The sequence below is a fragment of the Blennius ocellaris genome (genome assembly GCF_963422515.1).
Source record: "Blennius ocellaris genome assembly, chromosome: 1".
Taxonomy (NCBI): Eukaryota; Metazoa; Chordata; class Actinopteri; order Blenniiformes; family Blenniidae; genus Blennius; species Blennius ocellaris.
The window spans coordinates 31623468-31647400 of record NC_137650.1 but is presented as its reverse complement, the minus strand read 5'-3'; the positions used below and the strand labels follow the sequence as shown (position 1 = coordinate 31647400).

Sequence of the window (23933 nt, the reverse complement as noted above, 5' to 3'; positions counted from 1 at the left end):
AAATAAAATAAAATAAAATAAAATAAAATAAAATAAAATAAAATAAAATAAAATAAAATAAAATAAAATAAAATAAAAATTTAATTCCAAAAAAGAGATACTAACCAAAATAACTGACACATAAGACAATAACAAATAACAATTCAATCACTAAAACAACAGTTTAAAAAAAGTACAAAATAACAATAAAATTCACAAAATCTTGAAAACAAAAACACAAGAAAAGCCAAACAATGACATTAAACACAAAGTAACACGATATTCCAGTGAACTCAAAATCTAATGAAACAACAGGAAAGACGTGAAACAGACGAAAGAAAACATCAAAACAATAGAAAACATAAAATAAACAACAATTATGGCTAAAAGGAGATTAAAAGACAACGGTGAAGAGCTAAAATCAAACAGATTAAAAAAAAACACTAACAAACGAGCTACCAGAGACACAAAAGAACCAGAAAAACAGTAGAAATAACTCTGAGAAGAACCTTAAAAAATACAAACTACAAAGACAAAACCCTAACATATATAAACGGTAACATATTTTGAACACAAACACGAACATGCTAAACATGCTGCTGTTTTGGCCATTGTCAATACGATGCCCATGTTGAGCTCTTAACCGGGTCAAACCCTGACCTGAGCTTTACAACCTCCACACTCATGGACCTGACCCCCCCCCCCCCCCTACAAAACGGTCCCGTAACGGTCCTGTAACGGTCCTGTAACAGTCCTGTAATGCCCTGCAGGAGGCCGCGAGGAGGAGATTCGCTCCCAACGAGAGGAGAAAAATTCAGCCGGAGCAGGACACCGTCTCCAGACTCAATAATTCATCGTTACAGAGGAGCGTTGAATTATTGAACTGAGCTGTTAGTCCGACGGTGACTCACACACTGTTATTCTGAGAGCCGCTCTGATCACTCCGCTTTCATTTCGCAGAGGAAAAACAGGAGCTGGACGTGTGGTCGCCGTGCGTCTGTGAGCGCTCTCTCCATTTAAAGTAAAGCACATCCAATGTTCTCGCCCATTTGTACGAAGAAGTGAGAGAAGCTCAGTCGCTGTCAAATCTATCAATCCGGAATCCATGTTTTCATTGGTAAATCAAGAATTTATACAATATTTTGGACAAGATGATTGTCACATTCTGGGAGAAAGCCAGAAATTCGAAGTTACATTGTAAATTTTTTAGGCATTTAAAAAAACATTTTTTTTTAACAACTGCAGTTCTAATAGCTGAGCAAAGCTAAATCATAGTAAATGTTCAACTTAAGAAAAATATGCTAACGGTGTTACTGTGAAATGTATGTGACAGTGAGTGAGTGGTTGTTCACACAGAAGATTTAATCTTCAAATATGTAATTGACTTTGATCATTTTCAAACAGTGTATGGAAAAACTAGCCGGGAGGTGGAAATGTACAAAATGATGTCTGAAATGAGTGTCAAAGCTGCAACTGTCAGCCAAGTTAAAAATAGATTCTGAAAGAAAGGAAAAGGAAGGCTGCTAAGGCAGGATGCTAAATTGAATAATGGTGTTTTAGGCATGTTTCGGAAAACATACATGCTGGTGGAGGAAGAAATAATGCACATTTATGCACATTTATGTACAGTTATTTTAATATATTTGAGTTGTTACGCAATAAAGAATATCTCGAGCCAAGATTGTTCGACACTGTGCCACCGTGAATCACTAAACTCGGTCTACATAATGTCATGGCTGCAGAGTGTATGTCAGTGAATTGTTTATTAAAAATGACGTAACTACATCTTCTGTAGGAAATAGAGCAAGAAGAAGAGCAAGGGACATAATGAGACTCAGTCTTTTCATATTTGTGTTTCATTCATCAAATCATTGTCTAATCTGGGATGAAATAATATTAAAAATATGTTGCTCCATCTCCCTTTTTGAATTTGATTGTGGATTTTCTGCAGAAACTTGAAGGCATTTATGTTTTTTCTGGCGTCAGGCTGCTGTTACTCTCCCAAAGTGAAATCTTTACATCTTAATCAAAAGCTACATGAAATAACTTCATTCCAAAGTAAAAACGAAGACCTCAACATTTCAGCCTACTTTCTATTATTACTGAGATGTTTTATTTCCAGGTTAAACCTGGTGGATCAAAGTTTCTAATAGAAATGTGACAGAGTGCATTGCTGTAGAGTTCCACTTTGACCACACGGGGGCAGTGTTGTCTATAAACATAAACATTTAAGGCTATTAGTTTAAACACTATGACACGTATGTTCACGTTGATGCACAACTGAGATATTGTATTATTCATCTTCCACCAAGAATGACCACACATGCACACTTTAAGCCTCAACAGTTCCCTTTTATCATATACATTTTTTTTTTTGATATTATTGAATTATAACATGTTATTTATTTTAAATTTAAATAGGTGACCGTTACATTTCCATGGTACAACATGTGTCTCAACAAAATGACCTTTATAAATAAAAGGTAAATGTAAGAAAACATCCTGTTTGCATCCAACATGAGCTCAAAAACCATCAGATAATCTGTGTCAAGTCCTCAAATATCTTCTTCGCCAGACTTATGATTTTACTCGTATTATTGATTCTGAGGCTGAACTTAAATCACAGCCTGTTAATGACCTGCTGCTCACATGAAAGTTGCTCTTAGAACATAGTTTTAATACACGCAACTACAGTTTGGATTGAATTTCACCTTTGAAAAAATAATATGGACTTAATTTCTGGAGCACATTTCAAATCAGCAGACTGAAGACAACCTGTTATAGATGCCAGAATCCTGCAAGTTTTAAAAATCGGTTCAGTGAGTGATTAAAGCCAAATGCTTCCTGTGATATTCTTCAAAATGTGTGAAGACATACAGTTCTGATCTGCATCAGTTCCCATGACCCTGCGTCACATTAAAGTGGTATTAAAAATGGGAGATTTACTACTTTTTACAAAGATTTAGCATCGATGACGACTTCGTAAGCGTTTTCATTAAACATCATGAGACTCTTGTTTCATTTATGAGGTATCTTCTGTCAGAAAGAATACAAGCTGTACAAATACGTTGTCAAATAGTATTATCTGCTTACAGTTTACATTATATTACATTTAAATACTTTACATGTAAAAAAAAAAAAAGTCCACACTTTTGTCAGATTTACAAATGGCATAAAAATAAATCCCCTCTCAGTGTTTAAAGTGCACAAAAAACCGATTCAAACCTCCAGCTGTTGGAACAGATTGAACACAAAATATTAAGTGAGCATTTCTCACTATGGTTTTTTACGATTTGTCGTGTTGGTGAATCTATAATGCAAATAAATTGATTTAAAAAAAACTCAATTCCAACACGCGTCCTGTGGGTTAAAACATACAATCAGCTGTAAATGAATAAACTGTGATCTCTGTGTAGAGAAAGTCATTTCAGGCACGAGGCCGAGTGGTTTTCTTTACCGCCAACACAAACATTTCTTTATGAAACACGTTCCAAAAAGCAAACATGACACTGAAAAGCTGCTCCAATTTCTGACAACAGGTGGATGCCGTTCGTGCAATCGACTAATAGCCTAAATAAGGCAGTCAATGTCCTGATATTCTGAGTTTTTGTTGTCTTTATGTTGAACATCGATGTTTTAATAGACGAGCAAAACTAAACCGGAGTAGTTATTCCACTTGCACAAAAACACACTGCTGTAAAATGTCTCTGAAGTTCAGTGCCGATTGTTTGCATGTGGGGCTTTCACACAAAAGATTAAACCTTCAAATAATTAACCTGTCTTAATCATTAATCAACATTTAAATGGAGCCCAAGGCTTTTGTTAAATCATGAACTGAAATGAGAGGCAAACCAGCCTAAACTCCAAAATCAAGTTAAAAACTACACGACAATTATTCCAATTAAAAACGTCTAAAATCATTAAAACCGAGCTCTAGATTAAGAGATTTTAGCCTGAGGTTATCTTAAAATAAATACAGGTAATAATCAATTAATATGGTGACTACTACTACTATTAATACTATATTATCATTAATAATACAACTTTTTTAATTTAAATAAAAAATAAATAATAAATAAATAATTTCAAAAAATGAACTTAACTAAACTAAACTAAAATAAAATTAAATAAACTGATTCAAAACTATCCTAAGATAACTTTTTCTTTAAATTCCAAAATCAGCCAAGTTAAAAACATCCAAAATGAGCATCTGAAGCGAAACCTGACACTAAATCCCAGAATTTGCCTGTAACCTGTCAAAAGTGAGCCGATTACAAGCTGCTGGGTGGTCTGTACCCGACTTCACAATGAAGATTCAACCTCCAAATACAATGTCTGGTTTCAACTCTTCTGTGGGAAAAGTACTAAAAAAAAATAATTGTGTGACACGCCTCTCGTTTATGTGAATTATTTGTAAAGCAGCTGGAGATCAGTGTGACATACTTCTGCTGAGCCACAGAACCAAACCACTAAGTTGGATATGAATGTGTACGTAATCAGCAAAAAGTGCTTTGAAGTTCAATTATTACACATCATGTCCAAGTCAGTGGAATATTAAGGTGCTTCCAAAACAAACAGAAACATATATTGCGGTGAGGAAAACCCCCCGACATGAGGTACATCAAATGGAAAAGCCAGATTTAAATTACACGGCTCCTCCTTTCTCGCTGAAAACACCTGCAGGCCGCCGTCGACACACGAGGGAGGATGTATTAGTGCGAGCAGGCCAGGAATTTATTGCAGCTTCACGTTGTCATCACAAGCTCTCCCTTGGCATTGATAAAAATGGAGCAGTGTAAACACAGATCAAGCTCTTTTCAGACAACGTAATGATAGACGGTGGGCTGCTGGTGCAGCGCCACACAGACGATCTTTCCAGCGTGTCGATGACGAGTCCAAACTTGTTTTCTGGCCTCGGTGAATTGGGCACCGAGGACATTTCATTTCAGGAAAACAAAACAACACGGAATTCACGGTTTAAAAAAAAGAGCTTTTGGCACAAATGTGTGCGCTCGGATTGGTCATTCAAGTCTGGATTATGTTTCTGGCTTCGGCAGTAGAATTCATTCCATCCCTGGACAATATCATCATAGAGTCTTCAAAGCAAATGTCATTCATTTTCAAACAATAAGAATTAATGTACAACTTCAGTGTATAACAAGGAAAAAAAAAAAAACATTCAGAGTTCAGCATGGCCACGAGTTTGATACAAATCATAAATGTTCTCAACAGGATCTCTTTCCAAAGAAGAGACATTTGCATTACCAGAATGCATTACGTGACACAAATACGAGAACAAGGTGACGATTCTTCTCAGGCTTTTTGCACCGACGAGGAAGTCCATGATGTTGTGAATTGCAGTTACAGCTGAAGTTGTTTCCTTTGCACAAAGCTAAGAGTAAACGCATCGTGAGATGTTTGCCAGGTCACGTTAGTTGGCTTCAGTTTATTGTCAGAACAAAAATGTCCACATCCCAGAAACGGTGATAGAAAACTTTACAGATTACGATTTTTCTTTGCCATTTCCTGCATAAATGTAATAATTTTAAGAAGTTTAACTTATTGCTTTGCTCACTATATAGTCAGAGGAACTTCCAAAATAATAATGAACATTATTTTCTTATTCATTTTTGTGTAGCATCAGATTTATAACTTACTACCCTCTTTAAGTCATAAATTAATTAACTATTTTTGGGGCTTTTACCCAGAAATAACAGTGAAATCAGGTAATCAAACTGATTTCAACGCTTAAGAGTCTGTAATTTGCTGAATGTTTGGTAATTTTAGCAGGATTCAAATTGTTTTTTAGAGTTATCGGGTGGTAAATCTTTGTCACGCTGTTGATTTGTTTGAAATCCAGCATTCGTCAGGAGGGAGACTTTCTTTGAAACACATCAAGAGGAAGGATCTACTATGGGATGTACACAAGAAAACAGCTTTGGAGAAAAAGGAAACTGCTCTTTAATAGCAGAAGTGGCAGACGACCTTCAACGGCAGTCAAATGAGGAAGTTCAGTCAGCCCAGTGTTTAATCTTTGATGTGGGGCTCATTTGTGAGAGAACGTTCAGGAAGTTGACATGCGACAAGATTTAAAACTTGAAATGCAGTGAATTATGAATGGATTTTTATTTTTTTGTTTTTTTTTAAAGACAGAGTTACTACAGTCAGACATGAAGTTCAATAAACAAAAAACTGAAGTCAACGTTTGAAATGTTCATTTCACAAGTCAAGTCTTTATTTTTAATTGTAGGTGTAGTTTTGATTAAGAAAAATATATTATTACAGAGTTATGAAAAGTTTTTGTAATTGATATACTTCACTCTACATTCCTATGCAAATATCATTTGCATATTTTTGCTTTCAAAAAAGAGAAGACTGTCCCGTTCAGACATCATCACATTATATCTAAAAATTTCCACTTCACACCCAGTTGCAGATATTGAAAAGCCATGCTGTTTGAAATGTACACAAGTACATCTCAAATTTTGGCTTTAATTTTGCTTTTCATATATATATTTTTATATATTTCTTCCAATACCATTATGATGTGCATATCATGCTCCCTTAATATATTATCTTTAAACCATGATTGTATGGGCAGCTACATTAATCTGTTAAAATCAGAGAAACTGCAACCACAATAGGAGATATGAAAAAAACCCCACTATGTACAGTGCAAATAATGCAATAATGTCCATCCAACATCTACTATACATCATGTTCTGACATTTAGGCAACAACGCTAAATATAAATAAGCACAATATACAGAATAACTTGAATTCCATAGTGCAGATGAGCAATACGTTTTGATTTACCGTGATTAAAAAAATATATATATATTTTTTTTTTTTACTGTTTAACGGCTTAAATCCAAAATATTATCTATCGTTGGCAAGTTGATGGTCAAATGTAAACATTATTTTTCAAAACATTCAGTTGTAATTGAGCACAGCCTTCAAATAGAAAATGTCCAATGGTCCATATCAGCAGTAGGGGCCTGGTTTTTTAAAGTCTCTCCAGAGCCAAACCAGATCGGTGACTTGGGTGGTCGTGGTGGCTATAATCCTCGAGAAGGCGCAGCGGCTGTACGCCAGAGGGAAGACGTGGAAGGAATTCCAGCTGGGCGGTTCCGTGGGGGGGACTCCCAGGTACTGCATGCACAGCCCCAAAAACACGTCCTCGATGTAGAGCGGCTTCACGTGGCGCGACGCCTCCATGAGCTTCTTGGCGAGGTCCGAGGACAAGACGTAGCCCAGACCCAAAGCGTAGCGCGGGTACTGCGAGGGAGGGTGGACGTCGTGCGGCAGGTACCACTTCGAGGCGGGATCTCTCAGGACCGCGGCGTTCCGCGCCACGAGCCCGGTCATGTAATTCGTTTTCGGCGCGTGGACGAGCGTGTTCACGAGGTTAGCCACGTTGAGGAACATGTCCGAGTCGATCTTCATGGCGTAGGCGGCGCCCGGGCAGTACGAGTCCAGCCACTCCAGCATCACCATGGTCTTGATGGTGAGGTTCTTGTAGCAGTCGATGAAGTCACTCTGGATCACGTCCCCGTGCTTGTCACTCTCTTGAAGAAGCTGCTGCTGCTGCCGCTGCAGGTTGCCGCCGGCCGGCAGGCCCAGGAGGAAGAACAACTTCACCGCCTTCCCGTTGACCAGGCTCTCGCTTCCCCAGGTGGCGCGGATGACGTCGCGCTGGGCCTTGTTGCTGGGCGCCACGGGAACGACCAGGACCAGGAACGGCTTCTCCCGCTCGCACCTCTGCGGCTCGTTGATGATGAAGCGATACTCGTATGGGTACTCCACCAAATAAGGGCCGGGCGACACGTACGGCGCCGGGGTCGGCCTCAACGTGGCTTCCATCGTCTCCTGTAGCGGCGCCGTCGGCTCGATGTCAGTTTGAGGGACTACAGGCGAGCTAGTGTCGGGTGAAAAACCTGCAGTGGCGTCAGAAGCTGTAGTTGCATTAGTAGAAGCTGTAGTAGGATTACTAGAAGCTGTCGCGGCATTAGTCGAAACTCTAGTAGCATTAGAAGCTGATGCAGCATTAGCAGAAGCTCTAGTAGCATTAGAAGCTGATGCGGCTTTCGCAGAAGCTCTAGGAGCAATAGAAGCTGATGCGGCTTTCGCAGAAGCTCTAGGAGCATTAGAAGCTGATGAAGCATTAGCAGAAGCTCTCGTAGCATTAGAAGCTGATGCAGCATTAGCAGAAGCTCTAGTAGCATTAGAAGCTGATGAAGCATTAGCAGAAGCTCTAGTAACATTAGAAGCTGATGCAGCATTAGCAGAAGCTCTAGTAGCATTAGAAGCTAATGCAGCATTCGCAGAAGCAATGGGAGCTGGAGCAGAAGTAACGGCAGCAGTGTTCAATTTACGATTCGATCCAGCCGCGCTGCCGCTTGTGCTCCTCATGCCGGACGTCCCATGTTGTCCCTGGCTCATGTAGATACTGTCCAGCGGTGTCATTTGGTTTTTCATCCACCTTTCAGCATTCCAGTTGGACATGATCTCTGTGCTATAAAATAAATAGACTGCAACAAAAGTCATCAAGAAGAAGAGGCCATGGCGTTGGTACGAACCAGCCCACAGTCTCCTGTGGTTCGCCGGTGGTCCGTTCCCCATCGTTCCTCCCTGAGAGGAGAGACAAGTCACTCAGGAAAGTTTGTACACACATATATGCTCAAGTACAGTCAACAGAGCTCACCAAAATGCTTCTTTTTTTTTTACACGTTTAAACAATGTGATACTACCACCACTGTGGACTTGTGATCAGTCAGGATTCACTCGAAGCAGTACGGAAAATAGCGGATAGATAATGATTACTGTACCATTAAACCTGATATAAATGATATATAATAAATATCTTAAATATTCTTTTCCATCTTGCCAAGAGTAAAAATTAGGCGCAACTATAAATACTCAAGTGAATTTATATCAAATAATAACTGATGATGAAATTGTTTGTGGTATTTTTATTATTGTATATTAGGTTTTTTGTTTTGATTTTTTTAATTCAAGAGCATTTAGTCACATTAAAGAAAAGGAGTTAATGAAACTCACCACAAATGGTGACGATTAAAATGATGTACAGGTTTAAATACACTCACTTCAGTGGAGTTCAAAATATAATCTTATTGTGTTAAATAAACAAATATGCACAGCGGCATTTTCTTAACAGTTTCCCTTTATTGTGACGGACCTGTGCAATAATCCTGCAGTTTTATCAGCATCTTGATATGCTACACCTGCGAGGAGGAGGAGGGATTATCTCAGCAAAGTGCTCACTGATACAGATTTATTCTAATTTGTGAACAATATTTGACAGAAATAGACCTTTTTTTTGTTTGTGTACAGGGGAAAAGTCTTGGATCTTTGAGTTAAACACATGGAGAAAAAAAAAAAAACTAAAGGTTTCAGAAGGAGTGTCATTGCACATTTATTTTGGTTGGCACTCCCAACCAGCCCAGGGAGTTTTCACCCAGTGTCAACAGCGATGGGATAAGCTGCAGTTGGAAAAGCAAATCATGCGTGTATTGACAATCGCACACACCAGGGTTGAAGTTCTGAAAGAACACACATTCGTATGGTTCAGTAAATGACTGGAAGGCAAACAAACGAAATAGAAATATACCTTTATGTGTTAATGTTTTACCATTTCAACAAAGCAAAGACAAGAAACGTCCCATGGAAAAAGCAAAAAATGTCAAATTTGATCAGATTCAGAGATTTAGGTGTGTAAAATGGCTATTAAAGCACAATCGGTGTGGATATGTCAATGAAAATGCACTTTTAACCTGTTAACATGTTCTTCTGCGTTCAATCGGCGCTGTTCATAGTTAGACATATTATATACATATACTGGGGGCAGTGGGAAACTCCACCAGTCTCACAGTTTATGTAGTTGGGTTGCGAGACGCATGCACACACGCTTGATGTGGGAAAGTTCAAATCTTCAGTCTTTACATGAATCCTCTGGCAGTTGAAAGGGTTAAATGTACTTTTATGTAAAATAGAAAAGTGTTATATATACATATCACATGTATTTTTGTATCGTTTAATGGATAGGTTTCTATTTCTATTGCACAGTGTTTGCATGCCACTGTTAAATGATTATAGTTTGTTTTTGTTTGTTTTTTTAATTTATGCTGCATAAATTCAGTGTGGGCAGCAAAGTTAGAATTATACAGGGAAACACATTTCTTTACTTTGCATATGACAAACACTTTGAATCTTGAACTTGATATTCAAATATAAAAATAGATTGTTTGAATGAATGAAAAAAAACCCTAATCCTCTTGAAGCTCTTTCATCAAGATTTGTCTACTGATTTCCTTACAAACTGACTCCAACAACACAATTCAGCAATTTTTCACGGAAATCTTTTTTGCCGATTTGACTGTGCAAAGTGTTCAGAACTAATAAAAGTCTTGAAAGCCCTGAGGTTTGACACATTATCTGCTGGTGGTTTTCATGGTTTCAAAGTACAAGAGCAATATAACCAGAAGTTGGTTGGACAGAACAAAGTAGTGCAGAAAAGCTGGTTTTTCAAAGTTTGGCTTTAAAATCAACTGTGTGTGATCAAATGTCGGACTTTTGTGTGGAAATACACACAAGATAAGAAAAAAAAATCAACATTTATTAGTCAATAACCAGCTTGGAAGCACTTAAGTGAATAAAGGACAAAAATAATAGTTTGGCTAGATTCTATTATGTGTGGGGTTTTTTTCCCCCTGGAAACTATCAGAATAAAAGAGGACGTTTCCTTCTCACAGTCAAATAATCAAGTCACAGAGAAGGTAAGCAGCCTCAGTCACCATCTGATGAGGCCTCAAGAAAGAATATCCTTATAAAGAAAGATGTGTATACGTATGAATGTACCGTCAATCCAGATTCACTGACTTCTAATAAATCCAGCTAGATAATGAAATGCAAAACACTTGTGCGTCAGCTCACGTCTATTCATTTGACTTGATCCTTCTTTACTCAATCCATTAAAAAAAAAAAAAAGAAGAAGTATGTTTTAAGTTAATTCAGAGCCTAAACTGTACCTTTTGCAACATTGGGCGACATGGCACAGTTGGTAGAGTTGTGTTGCCTCCCACTCGGGAGGTTCCAGGTTCAATTCCCATCATGATTAAGTGAAACTTCAATCTTTTTATTTAATATTTCAAACCAACAGTGGTCATTTGAAGGAAACACAACAATCAGGGGGGAAATTTGTTGTGTCAGTTATTGAGACGAGTCAATTTTCTTGTATTTCTTGAAGCATAATCTATAATCAGGGGGTTTGGTCCTTTTGCTTTATCAACCCATGGCTCATCACCGGCTAGTGCATTTATTCCAGGGGTGTTCAATCCTGGACGGCCAGTGGCCTGCATGTTTTAGGTCTCTCTCAACACATCTCCTTATTGGACTTTTGACAGACTTGCCATTGACATCATCATTAGATTCAGGTGGGCTGAAGCAGGGAGGCAGCTAAAACATGAAGGGCAACAATTGTGGAGAAAACAGCTTGAACATCAGCAGTGTACACTCTAAATGACAGCAGCTACTTTAATACATCAGCAACATGCAATAAGTCTAATAAGTCACATGTTGTCTACAGTCTTTGTGAAATCAGTATTAGGACACTCAATCTTTAAGGAGGGCTGAAGTCCATCTGGAGAATTTCGTAACTGCAGAAATGATCGGTTTTATGCCACTTTGCCAGAGATTTGATCGCTTGATTGACAGGAAAAGGCGTATTTTTTTTGTAATGTTCATAAATAAGGTTGTATTCCAGTGAATAGTGGTAATTAATCCTGGGTGACCCAGAGATAACCAGGCACCCTATGGGCAATTTAGGGTCCCCAATTAACTTCAAATACATGGTTCTTTTGTCGTGAGGGAGGAAACTGGAGTATGTGGAAGAAACCCAAGCATGGAGAACATGTAAACTTTACACAGAAAGGCCTGGCAACTATTTGAAGCCATGAAAGCAGCAACCCGGATACAGGTTCATTGAAGTGGATAAATCATCTTACATATTTTTATTTTATTTAATGGCTTTGTTGTCAAGTGGAGAAAAAAAAAACCTCTAAACCACACACATATTTCCCCCCCCTCTTCATTATTACCCAGCAGGTTCCACAGACATTTAAAAAGCTGACAAACCTTTGTTTCCCCACCCGTCCTGATTAAATCCTCTTTAAAGCATGTTGGTGCTCCTCCTGCAGCAGTTGTGGTTATTTGTCTTTTTCCATGTGCAAGATGAAAAAGCTCATGGAGGTTGTTCCGATGAGAAAAATCATGTCGTTGCTTCAGCAGCTCCGTACTGTGAACTGTGACCCAGGTGAGAAAGTCACCAGTGAGGGCAAAGACAGTCCCACTCCCACTCCCACTCCCTCTCCCTCTCCCTCCCCCCCCACCCCACCCCACCCCACTCGCACCCTCTCTCTCTCTCAGTCACCATGGCACTCTTCTCTACCTGCAGAAAGCCACACCTTTGTTTACTCCGCCCCCCTCTTCTCCTATCCCCTCCAGAAGCCCTGGGAGCTCCTCCACCTTTCTCAGCTGCATTTATCTCAAGTGGTTGGTGAACAAATTCACCATGTTTCATGTGAGAAATGATTCATTTGGCAGCATTCTTGTAGCAGCGTGTGTCTGTCGTCTTATGATGACAGACACACATACAATCAAAACAAGATGTGATATAAATATAGACACAAAAACAACCCAAAGGAGTGAATACATGCACAGAGTAATGATATAGAATAGACAAATAAAGTCTATAAATGGCCCAATAGAGATATGAACCCGGTTTACACCACAATGTGTTCAGTCACTAAAAAATGTGCATTACATGTGGAGAATGTTTTTTAGTGGGACAAAATGAAGAAAAAAAGCTTGCTTCTCTGTGCACATTTGTAGACGGTTTTATTACATTAAAACATTACCCGTGACACCACAACCAAACCACAGCATTTTCGGCTTTTCTGGCATTGTTGTATGTTGAGACGCAAAACATTTCTGAAACGAAAAATGGTAAAAAATTAAAATTAAAAAACAAACAAAAAAACCCTTTTGTAAACATAAAGAAAAGAGGAAAAATGTGAATATATATATAGATATTGCACATATATATGTTGCATATTTCATACACGGAGCAATTCGAAGCCCTTTACACAGAAAAAAACCCAAATCCAACAAGTATGCATAAATGCATAATCAAAGACTTTATGTTGAGGAAATGTGCTTGATGCTCAAAAAACACTTGGACAGCACCTGGAAGGAAAAAGTAAAAGGAAGGTAAAAGGAAGCGGGGCAAAAAAAGAAACTTCACAATAATCAGACGAAGCTCCACCAGACACGTTCAGTTTCTACACTCTCCGGAAGTTAAGCCAGACAGATCACAGCAATTTCAGGGATTTCAGAGGCATCCTTTTAACCTCACGCAGCCACGTTAGCGTTCCACGAAGCTAACGTTACAACTTATTTACATATGACGGTAGAATCTTGCAGCCAGTAATAATGCGGAACGTCAACACAGCCAATCATAATGCGTAACGTCTTCAGAAAGCGCGGATGGAAGCCCCGCCCCGGGCAGCTCTAGTAGCTCAGGCGCATGCGCAAATCGTCCCCAGCTTCCGACGTCATATCTTCCAACGCGATCCCCGCTTCCTGGCCGGCCCGGGCCGCCGCCTCAGGCCCCGCTGATCCGTGAACCGCTATCCGCAGACCGTTACTCCGACCACCGGTAAAAACTGAGAAAACACGGGTCCCGGCCGGTTGCGCGGAGCTGCCACCGCGGTGAGTGAATGAATATAAATCCCCGGCAGCAGCAGGACTGGGTGAGTGCTTGTTGGAGGAGTTGTTTTGGAGTTTTAAAGCTTCTCAGAGCCGTTGAACTGATTTGTTTAAGGAGGATATGATAGTCAACTGGCGTTATATCTCATTACAGTAATAAAAAAAAAAAACATCTGCTCTCAATAATTCCCTGTTACTATCCAGATCCCGTGTTACATTGTTCCCATATATAAAAATTACATTTTCATATTTTATCAATAATGGGTGCGTTATTGGTTTAAAAAAAACAAACACACAAACAAAAAAACGTTTCAATAACATTTACCCATTAATCATCTTTTTGTATTTGTTTACATACTATGGCAATGTTTCTTCATCATAATGTCTTGTTTTATTAGTATTATATCCACACATTCTATTTTAGTTTACTTTTTTTTTTATTATATCACCCACATGTATTTAACTGTGTTATCCACACTTTTTAGTGTTCTGTAGATATTTAAATGACTGATTAAATTAGAATTCATAGGTCATGAAACAAGGAGGATATAACTGATTCTAAAAGGCAGCACTTAAGATGTGGCTTATAATGCTACTGGTTTTAATCAACTCGATGTCATGTCCTGTTATAGGTCAATTATCTCATTCATTAACTAGTTACTAACTGAATAATTGTTCTTGAAGCATACCTTGAACATTTCAGGTCCAAATGTATGGCTGTATGGCTGTATGGCTGTAACAGGATAACAGGCTCTACTGCAACTAGTGGGTCTGAATTCATGTCTATCTAACCTCCAGTGGTCTTACTAATCACATTGGGAATAATTGAAGGAGGTGGGAAATGTATAAAGAGAAAAACTTGTTGTCAAGGGAAGGTTGGAGAGAGAAATTAGCTTAATGGATGGCAGCGTGCAGGTCCCTTAATAAACATACATTATCTTTACAAGCGTATGTATACAAGCATGATGTCATTACTGTGCTTTTTTGAGCAAGATATAATGTGTTTTTTCTTAACCACACACGATACTTTCCAAATAGTTCCCAAGATGGGTGTGTGTGCGCAGAACCAATCCAGCTCACACAGACACAGCAGATTCTGAATGTAGCGCCTATGATCCGATATTCAAATGGGGGGAAAACCAAGGAGGAGCTGGATTTGGGCAAAAACAAACTTTGAATACCATGTTTTTTGACCAATAAGACTCATGTGAAAGTGTTGAAAAGCTGTATAATATAACCCCGTTTAATAAATAAATAAATACAAAGTTTCACCTGTGGGAAGTAAATAACGGTTATATCTCATCCAAAGACAAACGGAACGACTGATTCCATACTCTGTCACACGTCATACTCAGTGTTGATTAATAGTTAAAGTGAGTTGTACACGTTACCCTTGGCGTTGTGTCATCAGGGCCGGGCCGTAGCGAAGGGGCAACCTGAGGTGCGGCGGCTGTGGTGATGGTGTTGGATTCAGGCGGCGTCCTCATGGATCAGGTCAAGGTTGAAAGCGTCCGGGACTTGTTGGAGCCAGACGTCCAGGCGGGTCCACCAAAAACTGCCAGCAGTCCCGGCACCGCCAAGCCCAGATCCTCGGCCAAGAGGAGCAACGTCGCCAAGAAGGAGAAGGTTTCCCACAACGGACTCCCGGCTCAAACTGGCAGCGAGACGGCGGAGAGGAGGTCGTCGTCGGTAAGATGTGGGGCCACGCCAAGACCGCCGCTGCGCCGTCCCCTCAGCCTGGAGGTGACGCCCCAACGCTTACGTGGGTCTCAGGACCACATGGCGGACCGGAGGATCCTGCAGCCCCCGTGGAGGAGCGGCACCGCCGCGCCCTCGCCCCCGGCTCGCAGCCTGACCAGTCCCAGCCTGGGAGCGGGAGGCTGGATGCGCCGCAGCGAGAGCACCTGCTCCGTCAACTACCCGCTGGGGCCGCGGGCCGGCAGGGGCCAAATGCGACCGGCGACCTCGCTGCCCCACATAGCTAAAGGCGCGGGGAGCTCCGCGCCGTCCACGTCCGCCAGGCCCTGTCTGCTCGTGGCCCTCAGACCTCTGAACCTGGAGCGGGAGAAGCAGACTTTCTTCCAGTCCGACTACAAGTACGAGCCTCAGTTCGAGTATACGCAGCCGGAGCCCAGGAGCGTGCTGGAGAAGTACCGAGAGGGTTCGGGCCTCTTCCTCGAGCAGGTCGGTTCAGAACTCGCGTCTGAAGATGAAGATGACGAACATCTGACCGTGAGGCTTGTTTATTTATTTGTTTCTCTTCTACAGGCTGTTGGGATCATGGAGTGCGTCCTGAAGAAGTTTGGCTGTTACGAGGACTTTGAGGAGGTGACCGGCGGCACGGTGCTCCCCAAGAGTCAGGTCTGGGCTGCCGTACGCAAATACCTGCAGAAAGAAGGCTGCGTGGGAGAGGTTGGTACAGCGTTCGTCTTCAGGTCGTCCCTTTCCTCATACTCTATACCTGGTTCGTCTAAGTTGACACGAAGAGCAGGGTGCATGCTGGGTAGGTCGCCAGTCCAGTCGCAGGGCCAACACAGAAGCACACTGCCTGACGTGCATGTCCATCAGTTTTAAAATTACATGCAAACTCCCCACAGAAAGGCCTTTAGACAAAGGTTCATTTTGACCCCTCCTGTTAGAATATACACAATCAAAAAATGGATTTAACATGAGTGTTTGAAATGGGTTTTTTTTTTAACATTGAGCTTGCTATTTTTTCACTCGCAAAACAAATGTACTACTCCAGCTTTAAAAAAAAAAAAAAGAAGTTATCATGTATGTACCCAGGAGATTGAGAGAAGAGGCAGCAGCCATAGCTCTTTAGATAGGCTTTTAGTATATTTTGCTGAGGTGGACTAACCATTGCATTGCGACCCAAAATAATAATAATAATAAAAAAAAAAAAAAACTCCTCCTTTACCAAAACTTGAGCTGTGATCCTTGTCGCATTCATATACAGGTTAAAAAAAAATGCATGGAAAAATAAATACATTTCGCCTTATTTGGGATCTGCAAACTGTCTGAATTTGTGAGCATGTTTTTTCAGCAGTGTCTGGTAGTTGCGGTTAAATTGTGGTCTTGAATTTTCTGATGGGCACAACGTGGTAACAATGGTCATCTGTTAGGTACAAAACCTGCAAGAATGAAAAGAGAGACAACCCCAGTATCGAGAGCAATAAAGAGTCAAAACAATAAGTCAGCTTGTACAAGGACAGAGAAATGAATTCACCTCAGGAGCTGAAGTTCACCGATCTGCCCCGATCTTCATTTCTCTGCCCCGTTTTATTCAAAGTTAGAGTAGGCGGTTACATTTTCATACACAGACAAAGCAGGTTAACACTGGTTTCCAGGCCTGTGTGTGTGTGTGTGTGTGTGTCCGTGTGTGTGTCCGTGTGTGTGTGGCTACACTTCTATATGGTTCACACAGTTGAAGCAGGAGTCTCAGATAAGATGTCCCCCGGCCCAGAGGCCAGAGACCTTGAAGAGTCTCAGAGTGGTACAGTTTCAATAATACAAAGACTCGTGCCCTTGCAGGTGTGAAACAGTGAACAGTGGTTATAATAGACATGCATGAAACAACGATAACTTACAAAATGTTAATTCCCATTATATCAAGTACTAATAATAAACATAAAGTACAAATTTACCTAACATCATCTGTGAGTTTGTTTTCAAGATTTCATCACAAATGCTCACCTCCTGTCTGGGAAAAGGCTAAATCTGACAGCATCATGATCGGTTTCACTTCCCTTTGAAGTTCCAAGGATTTAGTATTCAGACAGCGAGGGAATGAAAGGCTGCATCAATTTCTGTTGTGTACGTTTGTTTGGCGAGGAGGTCGGTAACCCAATAAACGCTCTTATTTGACCGAGCTGCCGCCAGAGCAGCCATTAAGCCACGCTTGACGAAAGACGAGCCAAAATAAATGTGATTGTAATCTGGGGGGGGGGTCTTCCGTCTGTCCCTCCTCTCACGCAGGTCGTGGTGCGTCTGTCTGACGAGCTGCTGTCTCAGGCCGTGATGGTGGTGGAGAGCTGCCGTCCCACTCTGACCATCAACCTGGCCGGAGCGCGACAACACTGGCTGGAGGGGATGCTGCGGCACGAGATCGGTACGCTCACCTCCTCCAGGTCGTTTATGGAATTGTTCAGAGTTCGCGATTCACCAGTATCTGCCAAGCGTCTCACAGATTTACTGTTGATACGATGCGGAGACTTTAATCTTAAAAGAAGCTGTCTGTTGGGACATTTCCAAAGCAGCCAGCCATAACAGTTGAAGTGAGTAACAGAAATGATTTGTTTATCTTGGCACCCGTTGGTGGGAGGGATAAACAGTAACGGAGGATTTGGGAAAGTATGACGACAAGCACCAACATGCGGTGACGAGGCGACTGCGTCTTGAATGAAAGCATGAATGACTGGTGGATTTCTGGTCACCAACCAATGTAAATCTTTAACCTGCGGCGGATGTCGTGTCGACGGTGTCAAAAATCCATGAACTGAATCATTGATCCAATTCAGAAAAACGTCATTTAAAATGTAATGGAAACATTAATAGCAATACATTTTGTTGGAATATTATCCTGCCATACTGACACAAGACCAACTTTTTAATCCGTAGCTCTTTAAAGAATTGAACATCCATGCTTCTGAGTGAAGAGGAGAATTTAAAGTGCTTTGGACGACTATTCAAAATGGCACGTTCATTATTAAAGTCTCACAATGCTCACAGATTCTGTTCTGTTAGTCCAATTATGGCATAATGCGATAATTATAACCCTGTGGCGGCGCCGCTCTGCCTCCCGAGCTGCAGTTCCTGTTCGTCTGTCCTGGCGTGACAGACGAGTTCTTGCAGTAATTGTCGCCAACATGAAGGAATAAGAAAGATCCAGAATACATCTCCTCTCCAGAATGCAGTGGATCGATTCTCCCTTGAAGTCTCAACGTAATCATACTTGAATTTACAACAATGAAGTCTTCTCTATAATATTCCAGTCGAGAGAGAAAACCTGTCGAAAAATCATTAGGCAGTTTTCTCAGTTTCTAAAGAGTCGAATTCTAGTTGCCGTGTCTGTTTTAGTTTTTTTGTTCCCGGCTGTTAATATAAGTCCTCCTCTATATTCCTCCTGTATTACTCAATTTCACAGGAGTATATCAATCAGGCTTGCATAGAACACAATAAGTGTTATTTGTGTAACATTAAAAAAAAGAGATGTACCTCTAACAGTCGACCCAAACAAAAGTCCCACCAACTTTACAGACAAAACATTTTTGTTCCAGATTCAAACACATCAGAACTTAATTTATTTCTTCAGATTTTTAATATCGGGAGGTTTCAGTGAGTAGAAGAGTTGAATATTTATTTTACAATCAAGGTGAAAATGTAAAATCCGAAACTTGGAATTCATATTTAAAACCCAGATGATCTAGATCATGTAGGTTTATTTACCAACATGAGTCAGTGGCTGCTTTTAGGAGGGGAAACGTAAAACGTAGCTTTAAAGCAGCTTTTTTTTCGATTCTAAAGCCACGAGATTTTAGATGCTATAATCGGGTTTTTTGATATGCAGCTGAGCTGGTTGAAAAGTGCAATTCTGTAGCAGTTCATGAAACTTTATTTTCATAGTTGAATATATAGATTATTTGATGTTGGTGAGTATTAGTGTTGAAAGGGGAAATTCAAGGTTTTACATGAATTTTTCAGATGGAAAATTTCCATATTTCTGTTGGGGGGGGGTTAAAAGGGGTTCATTTAATCCGTGACGTGTCCTCCTCAGGCACACATTACCTGCGAGGCGTGAACAACAACCTGCAGCCGTGGGCCTCCCCGGACGGCAGGAAGCAGTTGGGGCTGAAGCCGGCCAACCCCACGGAGGAAGGCCTGGCCAGCCTGCACAGCGTGCTGCTGAGGAAGCAGCCGTACCTGTGGCGCGCCGCACTGCTCTACTACACCGTGTACCACGCCAACAGCATGAGCTTCAGCCAGCTCTTCAGCCACATCGCGCGCTTCGTCCAGGACCCGGACGTCCGCTGGGAGTACTGCCTCCGTGCCAAGAGGGGCCAGACGGACACCTCGCAGCCCGGTGAGCCTTCCTCGCCGTGCAGGCTATTCATTAGTGACGCGTGACGCCGGAGCTTTTGCCAAAAGGTTTGTTTAGAAAGTCAGCCCGTCTGTCTTGACCCGGTCTCCGCAGGTCACCTTAATACTTCACCAGGTAAATAAAAGGCAGAGTAAATATACGCAGGGGGACGCTCACACACCCACTTGTGTAAATACTTCCAGATTAGTGTGTCGACAAACTTTGTGAAGGTGTCTATTCAGGATGTGTTTCAGTCAAATAACACTGTTTATTCAAATATAATTACCTTCATTCTTCATTGTAGTTTGTCATCTGTTGAAATATTTATGACGTTAATTCAAAACGGTTAAACATAACAAATAAAGGTGCAGAGAAAAGCTCTTGATTTGACTGAAATCAACCTTGTTGTGCTATAAAGTATGTTTTTGATTGAAGTGCCAAAGGTATGAGCTGGTCAAGTAATTCCTTCAGCAAGCAGTTTAACGGTTCATGTGAGCTCAAGTTGAAATTTCACATAATTTAGAGGTTTTATCACTCAGAAACTGCAAAGGGAACAACTCATGAACGTGATCGAGAAAATAAATGTTTTCTGAATAAACACTCCGGCCGTGTTTTGTTCATCTTGTCGTCTTCTTTGTGTTTCAGGCTGTTTCAGCAAAGATCAGGTTTACCTGGACGGGATCCTGCGGATTCTTCGGCACCGGAGGAACATCGACTTCAAGATGTTGACTTCTTTAGGAAAGGTTGGTGCAAAAATATACCGATAAAACATAAATACAGATAAAACTTCAAATATCAACTGTGGCTATGCTGTGTTAAAATCAATATTTGACAATAAAATCTCGTGTGTTTATTCTGCAGCTCTTGAGAATCAGTTGCTTGTTCCAGTTGTACTGCTTGGAAATCACTGCAATAGTTTGGATTATTGGTTTGTCTTTAGTCAGTGAAGGACAAAGTAACGTCACAGTGCCTCTGCTGGTTGTAGTGGTCATTGCAGCAGCAATACACTCAGCAGATGATAGTCTTCACCATAGGATGGGATTTATTATAAGAAAAGTTTTTTAGGATCTATTTTTAGAACATTTTAAATATTTGCAGTTTCTAACTACTACTTATATTTACTTTAAATAGATGTATGGATACTGAAAGTGTCTTATTTAAGTAAAAGCAAGGAAAAGTAAAGATTCTTAAACCACTCAAATGCAAAAGTAAATATTTTCACTTTTGAATTGATTGGATTTTGTTTATCTGGGTCTTAGATTTGCTTGTATGCACACATGCAATATTTGTCTGTGTGGATAAACCAGCTTAATTTCAACTGGTATTAAACTCAACTTTATTTGTATAGCGCTTGTAAAACAAAGTGCTGTATTTAAAAAGACAAACCAAGTGAACTGTAAAAAAAACTAAACAATAAAACAGGAGTAAAGTCTTTAGGTGGGTTAAAAAAAAAAAAAAACGTGATAATCAGGCAGGATTTGATATAAAATGGATGTGGAACTCTGAATCGTCACCCTTAAAAAATCTCTTTCAAAAATTCAACAAGTAGAAAGTCTAGATATTTTGTCATTTGGGGAAAATAGATACTCGGGCACAGATACCTGAAGGGTTCAAGCCAGTTTTATTCAAATAAAAGCGAACGTTGCACATGAGCGTCTCCTCCATCCCCCCCCCCCAGGTGTCTTTTGAAGACGTGGAGAGGCTGCGGCACCTGGCGACGCTCTCCCGGACCAGAATCCCCCACTTCATGCGCGACCAGGAGCGCTACCTGCAGCACCTGGACCACATCGTCGCCGTCAACGAGCTGGACGACGCCACGCTGGAGGAGCTGCTGCCCTGACCGTCCCCCCCCCCCCCACCCCCCTCCCCCCCTCACATCCGGAGCCAAGAAGGAGAAGAATCGGAGGATGCCGGTACTCGGACTGAGTCATGCCGCGCCCCGAGTAAAATATACAGTATTCCCAGTTATCTTTTTTTTCTTTTGTAAAACTTGAATGACGCGAACAAAAAGGGACGTACACAGTAACACCTCAGTCGGCATTTTCACTTGTCTGATGCATGTTTACAAGTTCGCCCCCCCCCCCCCCCCCTCCCGCCACGCGCCTTTACTCCCACTATGAAGTTACCTCAATACTGCAACTCTACGATGTAACCAACATTATCTATGTAATCACTTTCATAATCCCGCGCTTTATTTATGCAATTATTTAAGTTTTCTCTTGATTTCTTTCTTCTTTTTTACTTTGAGAGCAAACTGAATGTCTCTGGTATGAGCTTTATACCTTTGTTTAGACGACATTGTTTTTATGCCTTAGATCGTTTGCATTATCAAACGAAGGACACCAAGGATGCCACATCTCCAAAAAAAAAAAAAAAAAAACACCCCCGGGTGGGTAAAAGCTGAAACATGAATCTGTTAAAATATCAAGTGCCAGCGGACTCCAGTTGAGCAGTGAATTAATTCTTCCCGGGGGAGTAGATTTCAAAATATCAGTGTTACCAAGAAGATAATCAACTGTGTTGTCTTAACCGTGTCCTTGGTGTTCCTCCGAGTATCAATATGCTACTGTGACGTGACCTGCTTTTCAGCGCCCCCTGCTGCACAGCAACCAAATTTAACTGCAACCTTAAAAGGACAGTTTGGCATTTTGGGGATTTGCTGCCATTCCTGTGGAGAGGAAGGTGGTGAAAGGATAACAAAAAAAAAAATGTGTTGCAGGAAGTGTTTTAGAATCTGGTGACGAAATAACTTTTATAAAGAAGCACAATCTGCAAAAAAAACTAAACTTTCTGTATCTGTGAACATCCATTCAGGTCACTTTAGTCTCTGCTTCACCGTATTTTAGATATAATTCAAGATTTTTTTTTTTTTTACAGAAAATGAACTTTGACAAACAACTTTTGCTTTTGAAAAATTCTTATCACTCCTGGGTCGCACTCAATCGAACAACTACTTCCTTCTGGTTTTAGTGATCGTAAAAAGTATTAATGTTGCATAAACATTTGACGTTTATGAATTGTCTATTAAAATAAGAGGCGTCCACATTTAAAGTTCAGGGGGACTGAACTGGATATTTATTTATTGAACTTTTGTTTCAAACACTTTCTAAACCAACACAAGCCAAACTGTTCCTTTACAAAATGTGGCGGAGAAATGCATACGACAAGCAGGCTAAAAGAAAATACGAGCGAATTAAGATTGTTTTATTTGATGTAGTAGCAGTATTTAACCAGATGGGCCTCCACTGACTCAACAGGAAATCTCCACATGGCGCAGCGCTTCCCAAAATGTCAAACTTTTCCCACTGCAGTACATCAAAAGTGCCAAAAGTGGCATCTTTGAAAACTCTTGCTGGGCTTTTTTTTTGTGTGTGATTTGAGCCAAACAGGAGGAAGCAGGTTTGTGGTAGGCGTGCCTTCGATGGAGCGTCGAGCTCATCTGCTGTAGCTGGCTGTGTGCTTGTAGGCTGCTTTTTACCGTGTTTGACACTTAAAACTTCAGATGTCAGTCGGGGGGCATTCATTCGGGGGTCGAGTCGTCTGGAGCAGACTGAAACAATTCGCAAACTGGACGTCCAGAAAAAACAAAAAAACAAGTAAAAATACCAAACTTGGATCAAAGTATAAATGATTTTCAGACGTGATGTTTCGTACATTTCCTCTGCCCGAATGAATGCACCCGCTTGTTCACACACGAATGTTGCACAAGTGTTTGTTCTGGGAAACATCTTGAATTTCCAGTTTATTTATTAAAATATACACTCGAACTTTGAGCACTCCAGTGTCTTTTTTTTTTAATATTTAAAACATACTGCTGCTCAAAGAGAACCGTAAAATGTTAAGAGCAGATTTTTTAAAAATGTGGCACTGGTTTGCTTTCATTTTTACAAGGTGCCTCCAATTCTTTTATTCAATGCATTAAAAATTGGTTTATAGTACAAAAATGATTTTTTTGTGGACCTGCAAGTTATTTCCTGAAGTTGAAAGTTTTGACCAGCTTGCAATTTACACGAGATAATCTTAAATCTGGGCTCCTTGTTCAGCGGGTTGGGAGATTTCAGAAAGAGTGATCTGTAGATTGGACAAGGCA

General features: G+C 40.6%; 2 protein-coding genes across 3 annotated transcripts; one reads left to right on the top strand and one right to left on the bottom strand.

The window, feature by feature from the left end:
* Positions 1–6963: 6963 nt before the first annotated feature.
* On the bottom strand, positions 6964–7842 carry LOC308131387 (beta-1,3-galactosyltransferase 2; the record flags this gene model as incomplete). Its single annotated transcript, XM_080498115.1, has 1 exon — positions 6964–7842. One exon carries the CDS (start codon positions 7840–7842, stop codon positions 6964–6966), a length of 879 nt encoding a protein of 292 aa, XP_080354241.1.
* Positions 7843–13675: 5833 nt separating this feature from the next.
* kiaa0895l lies at positions 13676–23701 on the top strand. 2 transcript variants are annotated; one of them, XM_080501486.1, is made up of 7 exons: positions 13676–13808; positions 15176–15948; positions 16033–16176; positions 17743–17875; positions 19541–19846; positions 20489–20586; positions 21522–23701. In XM_080501486.1, the coding sequence occupies exons 2-7, from the start codon at positions 15223–15225 to the stop codon at positions 21681–21683; spliced, it is 1569 nt and encodes a 522-aa protein (XP_080357612.1). In that variant the 5' UTR covers positions 13676–13808; positions 15176–15222; the 3' UTR covers positions 21684–23701. The 2 variants fall into 2 exon arrangements, with proteins under 2 accessions (XP_080357612.1, XP_080357613.1); XM_080501487.1 differs by having other exon boundaries at positions 13683–13767.
* The last annotated feature ends 232 nt before the right edge of the window (positions 23702–23933 follow it).

Coding starts and splice junctions, on each gene's coding strand:
- kiaa0895l (XM_080501486.1), top strand. CDS start 15,223: ATGGTGTTGGATTCAGGCGGCGTCCTCATGGATCAGGTCAAGGTTGAA. Junction 17,876..19,540: donor GATGCTGCGGCACGAGATCG/GTACGCTCACCT, acceptor TGTCCTCCTCAG/GCACACATTACCTGCGAGGC. Junction 20,587..21,521: donor TGTTGACTTCTTTAGGAAAG/GTTGGTGCAAAA, acceptor CCCCCCCCCCAG/GTGTCTTTTGAAGACGTGGA.